The sequence below is a fragment of the Homalodisca vitripennis genome, chromosome 2 (genome assembly GCF_021130785.1).
Source record: "Homalodisca vitripennis isolate AUS2020 chromosome 2, UT_GWSS_2.1, whole genome shotgun sequence".
Classification (NCBI taxonomy): Eukaryota; Metazoa; Arthropoda; class Insecta; order Hemiptera; family Cicadellidae; genus Homalodisca; species Homalodisca vitripennis.
The window spans coordinates 207,572,504-207,589,551 of record NC_060208.1 but is presented as its reverse complement, the minus strand read 5'-3'; the positions used below and the strand labels follow the sequence as shown (position 1 = coordinate 207,589,551).

General features: G+C 32.6%; 1 protein-coding gene across 3 annotated transcripts in view; it reads right to left on the bottom strand.

The window, feature by feature from the left end:
- Window positions 1–17,048, bottom strand: part of LOC124355341 (voltage-dependent calcium channel subunit alpha-2/delta-3) — a 159,895-nt gene that overhangs the window by 49,966 nt on the left and 92,881 nt on the right. For all 3 annotated transcript variants that reach the window (XM_046806438.1, XM_046806439.1, XM_046806440.1), the window contains exons 4-11: window positions 11,660–11,876; window positions 10,543–10,674; window positions 9,726–9,997; window positions 6,635–6,745; window positions 4,906–5,098; window positions 3,663–3,799; window positions 1,894–1,980; window positions 988–1,068 (exon numbers count right to left, since the gene is read on the bottom strand). In XM_046806438.1, coding sequence (XP_046662394.1) covers window positions 988–1,068; window positions 1,894–1,980; window positions 3,663–3,799; window positions 4,906–5,098; window positions 6,635–6,745; window positions 9,726–9,997; window positions 10,543–10,674; window positions 11,660–11,876 — 1,230 coding nt within the window. The remainder of the gene's footprint in view (window positions 1–987; window positions 1,069–1,893; window positions 1,981–3,662; window positions 3,800–4,905; window positions 5,099–6,634; window positions 6,746–9,725; window positions 9,998–10,542; window positions 10,675–11,659; window positions 11,877–17,048) is intronic.

The following is a 17,048-nucleotide window of genomic DNA, read 5'->3' as shown; positions in this document are numbered from 1 at the left end:
ATCGTCATAATTTAAAATTATAAAATATGAAAGTACAATTATGCAATAATCATATAAGAGCTCTGCATAAGACAAGTCAATGTAGAATCAACAGAACATTAAATCTACTTCACAGTTGAGAAATTCAGCTAATGTATAGAATGGATTACTCAACAGCCAATTCATTAGCTTACTTTTAAACACAGTAAGAGATACTGCTTGCGTAGACTCATCTAATTTGTTAAAAAAGTTTACACAATTTATCTTATGAGATGAACCAATTTTAGTTAATCTATGCTGAGGAATATTGAGCTTAAACTTATTTCTTGTATTATGTACATGTATGTCTTGCCTGGTGAGGAATAAGTGTAGGTTAGATTTTGTGTATACTAATACCTGAAAAATATAAAGATTGATAACGGTTAATATCCCCAAATGAACAAAAAGTGGTCGGCAATGATCAAAAGGACCTGCTCTACAAATAGTTCTTATAACTCTCTTTTGAATCAACAAAAGATCTCTCACAGATGTTGCATGACCCCAAAGAATCAGACCATAAGAAATATGGGACTGAAACAAACCAAAATATGCTGTTCTTAAATATTCTATAGTAACAATATCTCTATAGACGGTAAGGTTCTTTCTCCCTCTTGTGCCGTAGTGATGGTACCATTTTTTAATAATTCAGCTCGGTTTTAGGATGACAGCTGTTAAAACTATATAGTGATTGTAATTTAATAATGTAGTGTATACTGTACAATACAAAATATTCTCTACTTACATACATACATATAAACATACATTTCATTCTGTGTAAGTTTCACAAGTGTACTTGACAAAGTTGTAATACAACGAAATATTGTACATTAAACAATTGTAGTTTTATTTTGAAACTGCTCTAAAAGATTATATGTATATATAATGTCAGTAATTTCTTTTATCCAAGAAATTATAGCTAGAAAATAATGAAATAAAATAACACCAGGCTTTGTCGCCAACACAATTTACCTTGTAAGGAGGCACCAGTTTCATCAACTGCCGTATGGGGATGTCTGTACCGACCACTCCCAGTAGGTTGGCAGCCCTTTCCTGCAAAATAACGGAAAGATTAGAAGTTTTTTGAATTTATGAATACACAACAATCTGAATATGGTTTTGAGGGTTTTCAACGTTGGATGAAAGTAAGGCTTTCTGAATGATTACCTACCTACTTTTAATGGTTTTAATTTAGCACCTAAAAAAAATTCAGGTAGGAAAATAAAATATGAACCAAACAAAACTAATGATAATCTGATAAGATAATGATAATGATAAAGCCAATGTTCCCATTTTTCGGAACACCAATAATAACGCTGCCCAATTATTGCAAAGCCAAACCGCCTATGCCACGAGGACAAGCCTCAAATGGTTTGACCAAGGCTGACAATTAAACTTCATCAATTTGATGGGAGAGTAATTAGCTCTGAATGATGGAGCGGAATTTTGGAGATTTTTGAATACATTGTCCCCAGCTGCAGTAGTGTTGAGAGAATACTTGAAGAATCGGTGCTATTTTTATCTATGACAAGCTATTGGTGTATTCTTGTCTTAATGGCTCATATAATAATTAATCAAACATGTCTTTGCATAGTAATATTTGCACAATCCCCAATTACTAAAAATCATATACCTTCATATACCCCCCTCCCAGTGCTGTTAACGTGTCACCAGGCATATTCCACATTGTTCATTGTAACAACATTGTACACATCAATCACATAAAGCTCTTGTTTACCTTATTTTACATCATATCACAGAAAAAGTAACTTTTGCTGTGTAGGAAAGTAGATTAGATAGCTTATAGAAGAGCTTTGTTGACTAAGTCAATGTGTAATGTTAAGAACATTTCAAATTAAAATTGACGAGATTACGTACCGAGTAGTTTCTCCGGTCGAATATCGGAGTCGACACTGAAGTCATTAGTTGACCTTCCATGACAGAGTTGGCCAACAGCGTGTTTGTCTGGAGCGCAAAACAACAACAGACTATTACATCTTTCGCAAATTAACAGAGAAAATTATACAGATATAATTTAATATTGTATTTGTATAACCTATAAGCAGATTGGAGAATAACTTGTTTTTTGTGTTAAAATACAAGATTTAGTGGTGGTGTTATGGGTGTCTAGGATCCCTTTACCAAAAAATGTTTAAAAAATACAAATCTTAAAATACATTTTGACAAACTTTGGAGATTAAAATATACCTTTTTACCATTTGAAAACTAGAAAAAATTATATACATCTGGAAAAGAATTGGGAAAGATGACCCACCCATATATCTGGCACTGCATTTGTCACACTTTTACCCATAAATATTTTATTAATTATGTCCATGTTTATTGACTTTCGATTCAACTTAGCATGATCTTATAAAGAGCAAGATACTGCAGATTCTATATTTGACTTTAACAAATAAAGAATCAAAACTGGTTACGTATTGATCTCTTTTTCGTTTCTCTATGTTTCTATGTCAACATTAAAAGAACTAAAGTCAAAATTGCCATTATAAAAAGCAAATACCAATTTTTAAAATTTTTCCACTATATTAAATCTTAATAATACAGATAGACACATGTCATGCAAACTTAAAATAAAGTGATATACAGTTTATTAATTACGAATGTTTAAAGTGAAAATACAATCAGACAAAATGCTAAACAAATTGAAATAAATGGTCAGAGTTCATTTATGACTTATTAACATATTTTTCAAAGCTTGATTACAAAATTTCAAAATACTTTTTGAATAAAAACTATACTTTAAAAACCAATAACTCTGTAAACGCATTTTTAGCTGATTCTTTCCTATTTAAATTAACTGGTTTAGCACAACTCGCAAAACTGTTGTCTTGCCAACGGCTCCTTAGTGGTTCATGTGTTAAGAATTTTAAATAATCTTATGATACAATCAAATCACACTATTTCTGTATAGGAAGTAAAACAATTTTGCATATGTTACACTATAAACATCTGGATCAAGACATGATACAACAATATTTTCCATTTTCTTGTCTTCTGAGTAGCTGAGTTTTGGTAATACGTAAGTGATAAATTGCTAATTTACTCCAAATATAAGTGGGTGAAATGTTAAAAATAGGAATTAAATACAAATAATATGGAATACAAGATAAAAATCAGTATTTTGCAGGTTTAGGTTATTTGAGTATTTGAGCTAAAATATATTACAAAGACTAAAACCAAATACGAAGTGAAGTTCAACAAATAAAGCACGTTACGCCAATAGTCTAAGTGTAGTATGGATATTTACATTTTTAGGTTATGCCAGATAGTGCTTTTAATTAAATACAACAGTATATTTATTTTGAAACATTCTTGCGTTAGTTTGTCTACGGCTATTTCATGAATTCAACGAGTGTTTAAGAAAATCCAAAGTATTGACAAAATAATATGACAGCAACAATTAATATGCCATAAGGGATGATATTAACTGCTACCATAATAAATTTGGTACACAAAATACACAAGTCTAAATTATAAATATTGATTCAAAATACATGCAAAATATTAATTATATTTAAAAATGATAATGCAGTACATGCTATAAAGAATTGGAACTCTACCCATGAGAACAAATTTGGATTAAAAACTTTTTCTTTAAATCAGTCAATCTGTCTTCATTTTACCTTCCCACCGGCGTAGACAGGGGTCCAATGTATCGGGTGATCGTTCTGATACATCACCATCGGCCGAGCCATGACCTTCACGTAGTTCAACACTTTCTCCGTCACTTCCTCCACACTTTTCACGTGTTCGTAATATCCTGAAGCAAACACCAACAAGTTCGATAATAGTAGTGACGATAGTTAACCGTATGTTGCACATCTTGGTAGCTAATTACATGGTTTACAGTTTATGTCCTAGAAAGAGAAGACTTTAATGGACAAGCTCAATTACTGCAACAAATTGACTATCTTGATAGGATATAGTGATTTTATATTTAATATAACTGTTTAAATTAGGTGACTCTATTCACATAGATTCATTTATTGCGTTTTATTCCACCTTGCGTCGCGTTAAGCATTGAACCCGTAGTTTTACATTACTGACGTTTACAATTTAATTACATTGCATAATCTGTATTTTTATAGATTCTGCTTACTCTATGTGACATCTATCAGAATGCTAGTTAAACAATTTACCATAAGAATATGCACAATGTAATGACAAAGCATATTTGCTGATGGTTTTATTTTTAGCAAAATCCCACGATGCAAAAACAAGTTTTTAAGTGCATGATGTTAAAAATAAAACTACAAACTGTAGCACATTTGTACAAATCATTAGTTGCTATGTTCTACTGAGATGTAGTAAAATGGATGTAAATATTTTTTAGTTTAAATTGTGTGTTAAAAAAATGTGATAAAATGATTTTTTAATAAATGAAATTTTAACAGAAGTTGATAATTTTTAAATCAAGAGAAAGCAAAAAAGTAAGGGAAATACAGTTTAACAAGTATTTTTACATAACAGTTTTTGACTTATAATTTATTGAACATTCGTAAAAATGTCTAGTATTCTATGAAGAGGCATGTTCTTCGAAGCCAGCACACAAAAGTGTTATTAGTCCGTTTTTCCCAAGCTATCTTTTCTAAAAAATTTTTTAATAAAACAATCCAAAACCACCACTTCCCACCACCTCCTCTTCCTAAAAACATATAAGATAAACACTTTCACTGCCACATGAGTCATGTACCGAGTTTAGGGCAGCCGGAGTAGTAAGTGCATCCACTGCAGTCAATGTGTTCACTGAGAAGTAACACAGGTATAATACATTACATTATTACCCAGCAATCGCTCATCGAAAACATTGTAGCCTCACTTCTATTTCCTCCCACTAATCTCCTATATTTACAGCCAGACTCATACCTTTATTGTTGCAAGCGATCCAGTGCATCTCCTTGGCGTTGGAAGTGTCCTTGCCGACCAGGTAGGTGAAGACTCTGACAGGCATGTGGGGCCAGTTGTACTGCTTGAACACCTCCTGGAAACTGTTGGAGGGTCCGTCCGTCACCAGCATGATGGCTTGGTTACATTGGCACCCTTGGCCCGTGCGGTTGTACTGTCACAGATACAAGTAAGGTGAATGTTAGGATCCTGCTATCAAGCCTTAAACTTTATCTGCTTATTGATGTTGTAAAGAATTAAAATAATTTATTAGTTGAAATTTCTCTGAGAGCAGTCTCAAGATTTTTCTCTATCCTAAAACAATTGTCGAAATTTGAGAAGATAATACATGAGTTACTTAATTTATAAACAAACACTCCAATAATTATGAAATTTTATTTTTGTGAGGCCTTTTTATGTTCAAGAAACACTGAATTAACAAACATAACTGAAAAAGTGGGTCTGATGATGTTTTTTTTTTAACATGAAAGGCCTCACAAAAATAAAATTTCATAATTATTGGAGTGTTTGTTTATAAATTAAGTATTTGATTTCAATAAGAAGAAGTTGGTAGAATGAATACATGAGTTATTAAAACAACAAATAAGAATTTTATTCCCTCAATTGTTGCACTAAGCAGATAGCCATGTAGTAATATTTGCTGTCCGTGTTACTCAGTATATCACCTGTGGAAACAAAATTCTTAGTTATATTTGAATGATCCACATAGCCCTTAAAATCATTGGTGATTGAGGGCAAATTCACATCAGATGTGATAGTCACAAATAATTATGAAACTAGTCTTGTTAACCTTTAAGGCCAATAAGAATAAGAATATGTTTATTGTCATAACGCTTACACAAGCATGAACATAAGTCATTTATAAAATATGAAAACTAGCATAAGTCCAGATAAGGAAAATTTGGTACTCAAAATATGAAGTTGCTAAAACAGTCACACCACAATTTAAATATTATTTTAAAATTTAAATAAATAAATAACCAATTAATACAACAAGCAATAATGAGTAAAACAAAGCCTCAAAAATTACAATAACAGAATTATATAACATTGATAAATTTTCGAATATAGTTTGTATGGATAAGAAACAAATGACTTTAACATTTAAAATCTAATCAGTAAACTAAATAGGGTATGTCTAGAAACTAACAGTTCCACAGTCAAAAATTCTTTTAATGAATAAAATGGATTGACTAAAAGCCAGGAATAACATTTTTGTTTAAATTCATTATAACTATATTTAGAGATAAATGGTCTGGTAGAGATAAGTTGTAGACTTTTAAAGCGGTTACTGTGTAACTAACTATTAATAGATTTTTTTAGTCTATAAAAATCTATGGATACAATTTCTATATTTCTGATGTTATACATATGTCTGTCACTATATGTCTTCAGAGGTTCAGGATGTTTGAGAATATAGAGTACAATATTAAATATATATATATATATAGTTTGAATTTTATTGGCAATGAAAATTGGTTTACAGTGAGCAGAAGAATAATCCCTACATTTAACTGCGCTGCTTCTGGATAAGACATTGTGCTTAACCGTATTTCTCTGACTGGATTATATTTAAAAGACTTTGGTAAGTTTTTGGGTTTGTCTGTTTATTTGAACTCATCTCTGCACAGACTTTGCATAAAACAATGACCTATTTTCATCTAATCAATACAATAATTAAAAAACTGACCTTATGAAGGATTTCAAAGGCAGTCGCAAAAGCACCAGTAAAGTTTGCTATATTATCAGACTTCACACCGTCGAGCGCTGACTTGAGCTCTCTTCTGTTCGCTTCTGTCGCCTGAAAAACATTATATAGTATAAAATTTATAACATTAGTAAATGCATAATATGTATCTTATTTCACTATTAGGCTACACATGTAAAGTGTATAAGTAAAACTCTAAATATTTTTATTCTCACTTCTGAAAATGTTTGGAAACTATGTAACATCCACATAAGATTTCTAAACTACATTGATTTTAACAGAAGTCATCACTTTAGACTATTTGTCATGATTCCTCTTAAATAATGGATAGTTACAAGATATCATTATTTTTAAAATATAAAGTATGCATTTTTGGTGTTTTTAGTTAAAAAAATTTCTTGCTGAATAACTCTCATCCTTCTACTAAATAAGCAAAGATTATAATATAGCTATTAACATTATGGAATTACAGGAAATGGGTTAATGTACTAGTTTTATGTTAATTATGTCATGCTTTTTTAAAAATAGTACTTTAAAATTCCTTTAGATCACTAAAGCAAAGTAAGTTGTTGGCACAAAAAGTAGGAATATTACTCCCTCCAATTTTCAAATTAATTTCGGGAAAGTGAGGGTGATATTTTTGAGGTGTTATAATGAATGCTCTTCAGTCTATCGAAAAGATATTAAGGTTCTCACATAGATGATACATGGTCAACCAGGCAATAGTTGGGCTTTCTACATAAACCTTTCATTACCATCAAATTGCAGTATTTCAATAACCTGACAAGCTCTTTTTCTGTTGGTAAGCCAATCAAAATACATGGCAGTAATCTGTATATAATAACTCCTTTACAGATATTGTTGGTGCATGCAAAATATTAATTATAAAAACAGAAAAATTCATAAACTGTTGCAATTTTTCATACTCTTTAGATTTTTATTTAGTTTAGATAGCAACAACCAAACATCACTATTGGGGTTCACACAACAGGTTGGATATTGATAATTTGCATATACACTGAAATGTTGAACAAAGAAAGTTCACAGTGTATATTGAACAAAACTGGATACAAGCATATGTCTTGTGGCACACCTTTCTTGTTCAAAAGACATAAAATATCTGTGGTCATCTTGGTCGCCTTTCAACAAGATAACACTTTATAAAACCGATTGCTCCATACAGAAAGCTAAAATACTCTAACTTTTGTACTAATGAATGGACACAAACAGTCCATAATTTAGAGTAATCGAGCATGAACAGTGAGGTATACATTTATTTTCCTTCATTTCTCACCTGAAAACACATTCACCTAAGCATTCCAGGTGTAATAGTTTTCATCTGAAACCTGACTAGCTTAGTGGCAATGTTTTATTTTGCTTGTATCTATACATCATGATCTGTCTTGTTGCTATTTTCTGTACGGTCATCGTTTTTAATATGGTTGGCAAGGTTGAAATTAGCATTATGACTCACACCACACATGTTCTGAATTTTCAATATTAGATTTGATGGATGATCTTCTGGGATTTGGGAACCTTTTAATTGTTTGAGATTTATTCACAGAACGTGTTATTGCTCCGATAGCTAAAGGATCTATGGTTTCCATTTCCTTACAAAATTTTTACCATCAATAACAATTAACTGTCCTGAAGAATTGTCAATATTACTTCAGTCTCAGAAACAATGTTTACAAGTAAAAACAATAGCTTCTTAAATAATGCCAAGTTCATAAAATATTTGTTTATACTGTTAATCTTCAGGTTCCATGTAAATTCTTTGTTTTATACAATGACACTTTTGAAATGTTCATTTCCAACATGCTTTTAAACATAAACAACTAAGAAGTTTATTAAAAATATCATTTTGGGTCATCCATTTGCTTTATTTAATTTACTTTCATTTTCGCTAATCGTACTCTAATTTTGAATTTTCGTACTTGCACCACAAATTTCCTCACTTTATATATTACTCTAAGTGCCTTTTCTTTGTCGGATATACAATGTTCACATTCAGTGTTCACTACTTCCTTAATGTAAGTCAATAATGACTTAATTTTGTTGAAGATTTGTTTTCTGAATTTAATTTCCAACATTGTTTTTAACAAAAACGGTAAGTATATGTTATTGTAGAAGTTAAAAATAAACTGGGTGTCTTCGCTCTGAGTAATATTTATTGTAACTATTAGGTGTGGTTAAAGTTTGATCCCAGAATTTACGTTTTTTAAGGACAGCCAGATTTTTATGTGTATTTATTACGTGTTACATAAAGCAGAAAAATTATATTCAGAGTACTTGTAGCCTATTTACTCTATTTTATATGCATAAAACAATGAACTGTCACTAAAACACGTATAAAAACTTGTGTAAAAGTGAACATACTAAGATGCATGGTGTAGAAGAATTGGCTTCTACATGTTTGATTTCATGGCATGTGTCTATTGTTACTCAATTGTGTTGTGGCAGCTATATTTGTGTTCATTTTTCAGGTAACAGATTTTATGCACAATATTTTAGTTTTAATCCTAAATGTCAATGTGTTTCACACCCTTTTTCTTGATTTATTTAATGTTATGTAGTACTTTGAATAACTTTGAATAAATAATAATTTTTTTTAATAACAAAACAAAACATTCACTAAAAATCACTCCTGGTGGAAAAAACAACTTTAGTTTTAACAGCATTTATTGATGTACCTACCTGCTCCTTCGAACTATAAAAATTATCTGCCAGAAGGAATTTCTATATTCTGAGGGAGCCTATGCAGCACTGGATAACTATTACACTTAAGTTACTACATTAGGGATCACCAAAGAGTGCAGTTGAGGGAGGAGCCTTTTTGGAGCGTGACCTTAGAGCAGCCAATGAGGAGTAAGCGACGTTGCCGAACTTGTTCCTCGCTGTAACCGCAGCACGCCGTGCCGGGCTGTTGGGGACCTGTTGAGTGGCAACGTCGCGCTGGCCTATCCTTTCTATTGGTCGCCGCCAACTGCACTCTTTCGTGACTCCTACTGTAAAGTGAGTCGTCCACCATCAAGCTGACATTATAAAACTTAAAAGATGATGTTGGGTGTACCTGTGCAAGCATGTCTTTGTAACATGGCAGAAGCTCGGTGGTGACCTCGGAGAACGTGAAGACATTGACAAAATCATTGTCAGTGAGAGTGTCAAGGATGCCAGCCACCGTGGCACGTGCCAGCTGCTTGTTATTGCCGCTCATCGAGTTGGAGGTGTCCAACAGGATGACGATATCCTTAGGACTATCTGCAGCACCTACAAACCAACTGCTCCACCGGAAGTCGTGGAGATCTCGCACTGGCAACACTTCCTCTGTTGGCCACTTCATGGCTGAAACCAACAAGTGAATGTAAAATACATACTCAAATGTAAAATAGATCTCAAATGTAAAATAGATACTCAAATGTAGAATAGATCTCAAATGTAAAATAGATACTCAAATGTAAAATACATACTCAAATGTAAAATAGACACTCAAATATATATATATATATATATATATATATATATATATATATATATATATATATATATATATATCGTATGGGGGACAAAGGCAGCTATCCATAAATAAATAAATTAAAAATTACAATTATTAAAAAGTACGTAAGAACAAAGTTCTTGAGTCATAAATTAAAAATAATATTAAAATCTCCCGTCACAAAGCTAAATCCAAATTACTGAGCCAGTTTAGCTTGGCTGACACTCAAATGAAAAATACATACTCAAATAAAAATATATTGTTTCATTACAATACTGAAGTAAAGTATTTTAAATTGATTTCCTGTATGCTTTAGTTGTATTTAGGTCATCTTAGCAGAATTGCCATACATTACACTTGTACTTAATAATTTACAGTAAAAATTTTACTCTACCTGGAAATCTTCTCAGAAATCCTGTAGTGCTGCCATAAAACTGCCATGATAGAGAAGGATCTACCTCATAGTTATTTACAAACACTGGATCTAGATGCTCTGACCACCTGAGGGCGTTTATCACTTGAGGATCTGAAAAATGTAAGTTGATATTGCTGTTGAAAATATTCCTTCTTCAATATGGCAACAACATATAAATATAAAGATTATTATAATCCTACTTGAAATAAATACTAATTATAAGTTACAACTTCAAAAAGGATATACCTGTAAAATGTTGAGTGAAGCAAATAGTTCCCAAGTAGTTAATGTGTTAAGTTTGATTACTCTAGGATTGGCAGATAAAGAAAACAAACACACTTACTTCATAATAAACATAGCAATGAATTCAGGGTGTTAAAATTAAATTTTCAGAATAGTCTGACGTACTCTTGATATTTCGACATGGCACTGTTATGTTAATGTCAATGTCAGAATGGTTCCAATGGTTTCAAATAACCACCAACAAAATAAAAATAATTCAATTCCAGCTCCATATCTCACAATCAGCTGATTAGCAGAAAGCTGTTTGAGAAACACCTGATTTGAGATAGAGGTTTTAAATGCCAGGATATTACGTAGTGACTAGGTTATCCAACTGTTCACTGATTATACGTATGAGTATTTTGATCCAAAGGAGGGAATTTTAAGGTTTAATTTTGTATTCCAATTTGTTGTATATAACTAGACATTTCCACACGCTAACAACTTATATTTCGATATAATCTTGTTATCTAATATTAAAAATGCGATTTAATAATTATTGTAATTTATTATTCAGAGACTGATTTGAGATAGATTGCCTAAAGTTCTCTTTACCTTTTTGGATCTCATCGTAAATGTTTTTTATGTGTATAAAGTTTATTTCAGTTAAAACTAAACTTGTTATTAGTTCTACGAGATTCTATTATCAGAAATGCATAATACAATGGTTGTGGCGCTAATTTAGGTTATTCTTTTAGGTTTAACAGAGATGACCTTATTTAAATGCGATTACAAATTGTACATAAATAATATCTAAAAGTAATACAAAATTAATACAATCACCTCTTAAAAATAAAGCTAATGGAACTCTAACCTGAGTCAGAAAGAGCCTGTGGCAACAAGACCGAGCTGAAGCTTGTATTAACAGCCTGGTGATCGAAATGTCTATTAGGGATCAAGAGCAATTCTTGCCACCCGGGTCCTCGATGTTCTTCTCCGGGGTTCGCCAATTTCCTGCTGTTATAGTACTTGGGAGTGCCTCCCTCCATCTTCTGTGAGAGTGCCGCTTGTTCGGCAGAGTCCATTATCCTCTGGAACACAGCGTGTACACGTCAGATTTTACCCTACCACTGTACCACTGAATATGCAACTTATAAACAAAGTATATTTTAATAATTTGGACTCCTCCTCAATTGATCCAACACTGCCGCACTGGAACACACTGATAATAAAATTATTTCACAAAGAAAGAGTGATTTTATCTTAGAGCGTTTAGTGATGACATAAGAATTTAAGAGGGGCATGGATTTATCCTAACTATGGAAACTGGAATAATAATTGTAAATGGGATTCAAAGTCCTTTTTGGAAGTAAAGTCGAACAAAACCTATGCTATTAATGCAACCTACCTTATTTTTAAATAAATTTCCTATTTAAACTTATAAAACCAGTGCAAAGGATGACATAGCCTGAACTTCACTAGTTTTAATTTTTTGTAACGCAGAGTACACGTCTTCATTTGGAACAGTGTGAATCTGACATTGTGTTCAATTTGGAGCACAAAAGGAATACTTTAATAAGCGGTCTACACTCGTTATTCGATTGTTATTGACGAACAATTATAATGTATTCACAAAATGCACTACCAGACTTCGATATTGTGTAATAATCGTACACAACAAGAGCAATAATACATTACAATTTTAATAACAAATTTTACAATAACATTACAAATAACAAAACCAAATATGGCCTAGACCTACATATCAGAAAAGCGTTACAATATTTACAGCTTGTGGATAGCAGTGAGTACCCGCTTTTGTGAAATGGAAGGTAAGATTCCCCCTATGGTTAACCAGGAGCTATTCCCAAATATATATACGAATATCTCACATAATTTCTTCATATTGATCGCCATTTTCAAATTCTACATAAATTAGTTACTTCTTACTTTTTATTACTTACATTAAAATTACTGTAACTAAGTTGAAATCATATTATGTCATGTTAAAACGCTATAAAAGCATTATACACACAATCAACCCATTCGATAAAACAACAATAATGAGTGTAGGCCGCTTATTAAAGTCTACAACCACAAGATTAAAAGATCGATTAAGAATTACCCAATTTTACACAGATCAGTATCTAGGGGTTTCGACCCTCTCAATACATTTCAACCATAAATGTAGTAAAACAGTTCATCTTCCCAAATTCAATAGGGAAATTAACTCTTAACAAAAATAGCCAATAATTATTTAATTAATTCGAACGATAAACAGTAGGTATAATATTAGAACTGTGACTCACTTTTAGGCTATACGGCAAGAATTCCAGTTATAGCTCATTTAAATCTGCCTCCCTGTATTCTATTCGGTATGATGTAAACTATGATAGTTCTCTACTACAACGTAATTAAGTTAAACTTGATTTTTCAAAACGAAATAGGAAAACATATAACTCTTGTTTGCTGGATTGAATTGAAATGAATCATCTACTTGCGATTCATTTACTATTTTTACGTGCTGGTAAGTTACAAATTTACAGGTCAGTTTTTGAAAACGTACGTTTGTAGACTAGCGGTATGTTAATTTTTCTGTAGTCTAGTTCAGAGACTGAGAAGAATTCGGACCATCACTTCGACGTTGTTCTTCGATGTTCTTGGAGACTTCAAGAAAAATTCACATCACCCTTAGTTGGCAAAGTATGAATTCTGGAATTGGAAACTAGTTTCACCAGCCTAACGATTTCGGTCGAAATAGGAATTTCCATGTTTGAGATCCACGTAAAATTTAAAGACTTTTTGATTCTCGTTGGCTAATGGACTGTTGATTGATATAAAATAGTAAATCAGTTAATAATAAAGCTACACCTCTTTCACCTGTTACACAAACAGCAACAGCTCTTGAAATACTAAGACTGCTGAGTTTTCAAGAGCAACCCAAAAAGCTGGTTCTCATTGAAGTTGGCTATTGGACTGTTGATTGATAAAAATAGTACATTAGCTACTAATAACGCTACACTTTTTTCATCCATTGCAGAAACAGCAACATCGCTAGAAATACTAAAACTATTGAGTTTTCCAGAGCAACCCACAAAAGCTGCAGTTCTTATTAAAGGTGGCTATATTGGAAAGTCGACTGATAAAATAGTACATTAGCTAAAAATAACGCTACACCTTTTTCATCTGTTACAAAAACAGCAACAGCTATAGAAATATAAACACTGCTGAGTTTTCAAGAGCAACCCACGAAAGCAGCAGTTCTTATTGAAAGTATCAGTTTTTATTCAGAAGACGAACGATCCTGTGGAAGCAAGCCTGTTATGCTCAAGGCAAGTGTGTCATTTGTCTAGAACACGGTATTGGTTACTTAGTATGCTGAGACGACAAGACGGCAGGTAATTGGTTGAGAAGACACTCCACGAGCACCACCATTCATCACGTTATTTTATCATAACCCAGATACACCCGTTAAAGTTGTGAGTTATACTGCTTGTTTCTTAGACAATTATTTTAAACGCATAACCTCAACTTATGTGTCTTGTATTGTTCTCGGTTGCAATTATAAAATGTTTAATACGCCTTTCTTTGTTGCGACTTCAAAATAAATGTCGTAAGGTAAAATGTTTGTGCGTGTTCTTTTCAATTTTACTGATTTAAACAAAAGGCACCAACCAATGTTCAATTCCATTCAAAACAGCTTTATTTACTTCGCATATACACATATATACAAGAATAGTGTCAGGATTTAAGTAGATTAGAAAAAAACAAGAATACATTACAGAAAATACGAGTGATATATCACAGGAAATGGATAAAGTTTAAAATACAATTATTATAGTTGTTAAAATGTTAAAACAGTTAAAATTAAAACAGTCACAATTCAAACAGTTACAAGTACAACAGCTTTTAGTATAAAACTATTAATTATGGAGTACTCTACCTCCAGAATCATCACAGGAATTCATTAAAGGAATATATAGCCTTGTTGATGAGAAACTTTTTTCATCATCCTTACATTGTTACACTGCGTGTAGAAGGTCGGGTTTGCGGTGAAAGGTAAAATACAAGTAAAGTAAAGATGTCTTATTTTACCAGTCGAAGTAAGGGCTAAGAAGCCCTCTCTAACACTTAACCTGAGGACCAGCGGCTTAAAGGTGACTTCCGAACCACCACCAACAGCCAGGCAGGCGGGCTGCTTGCAAGGACAGGATCGCTCAGCGGTAAACTATCCAACCAGCAGCCACGCTCGAAGTTGCTTGATCCGGTTATCTTACGATAACCGTTGTACTCGTTACAGTGTGCCATTGGGCAGTAGCTGTTTCAAAGTTCACATTGACTGACTATATACCCTACAGATTTAATAGTGAAAGTACGTTCGCCAGTGAACTACGTCTGAAGTTTACAATAAGATTGTTAGGTTAAATACAATAGGTGTTTGATTAAAAAGTGGGAACTAGTTAAAAAGTAAAATATTTGGTATGCGTGTAACTTGAATTACCGCCAGGTTTGGACACAGTCGTACAGTCTTAGTTACGTTTAATTTCTGGTCTAAATAGTCACACGAGAGGTAGTGTCACATGAGCTACGTTTGCGAGAGTACTTGCGCATCTGCTGTCGCATAGCGCGAACAAGGAAAGCAATTTCAGTCGCGGAAACTGTCGCTTGAATGTCGCGATAGCTGGCTGTTGTGGAAGTCAATAACAAATCTGTTCACATAAACACTGATATTATAGCAATGTTTACACATGAAATATTTACTGTACGAAATTGTTCTCTAGTTACTGAGTTAGGAAAAAGTAGACTTATATATGTATATACAGGGTGTTCAGTAAACGTGTTCTAATACTTTGGGACTTTGTTCTACACATAAAAATGAGCAAAAAAGTTCACATAGACGTATGTCGTAAAATCTTTAGTTTACGGTCTATCTGGTGTCTGTTTAAAAAACTGTCTGTAAAAAAACAAAAAACCGGTATAGTTATAAAAAACCCATAACATACTAACTATTTAGGGTCAAGTTCCGTTATTTCACCCCATGTTTTTAAATTGCTACTATAGCCACGGAATTGATTGTTTGATGTGAACTAATCATTTCAATTTATATTTCTGATCAGCCCCTCTAGAATTTTATATTTTACTGATAGGTACTATCTCGAGGGATGTTTTTCTTTTATTAACCAAAAGAAGTGGCCGGAGGCACTCGTCTCATTTCGATAACAAGAACAGTCTGGGCATGCCTGATGCTGATAAGATAAGACGTCGTCAAGGAAAACAAACAGTGTCTATCTAGTTTAGTACCTCCGTACTCATCTATGATCATAAATAGTTAAAACAATCAATTCCGTGGCTATAGTAGCGATTTAAAAACATGGGGTGAAATAAGGAACCTGACCCTATTTAGTCATACCAACAAACAACTGATACCTCTCAACTGGGACATGTTTGTTGTTCCTGGCTTGTACAAGCGTATATTTAAAGTGGTCGTGCCCGCTTATGCGTTGACGGATTTTGTTGGAACAAGTGCCGTTAGAATTGTAATAACAATTTCTAAATAGTTATTATCTTTTAAATTTGTATAACCTATTTAAAACAGCCTATGCCTATCAAAAGACAAAATTTTAGTTGTTCCCAGCTTGTGCAAGCATACCAATAAAATGATCGTGCTTGCTCATGTGTTGACGGACTTCTTTGAAAAAGGTACCGTTGGAATTGGTATAAACATTACTAAATAGTTAGTAACTTATGAATCTTTTAGAATTATACCGGTTTTTTTGTTGACTTAAAAATTTTGAACAGACACCATTTTGAAACGGGTAAAAGGATTTTGTTAATTTTTTATTTTCCCAAAGGTCTACCAAAGGTCAATACAATTCTCAAGTTTGATAACTCGATCTTAACTGGTTCAAAAGATATATTTTTTTAATAAATAAACGCATACACACAGATAGACAGAAAACTAAAGGTTTCAGGACATACCTTCGTATGAACTTTTTTGCTAGTTTTTATGAGACTAAATAACAATTAAATTAGTCATAAATTATAAAAGAAGGACTTTCTGTTTTACTGTCCGAAACCTTAAAAAGGTCTCGCAAACAGCTGTCCGACAATAGTCGCAATATTGCTATGGGTAAGAACTCGTACTTCCGTGTTGAGTGGAGGGCAGAAATCTGAATTTAAAGCAATTTGTGAGAAGGAAGCTACATGAATTATCATGGCAAAACACAAAATACGATATTTCTTTTCGATTTCAGTGTGTTTTC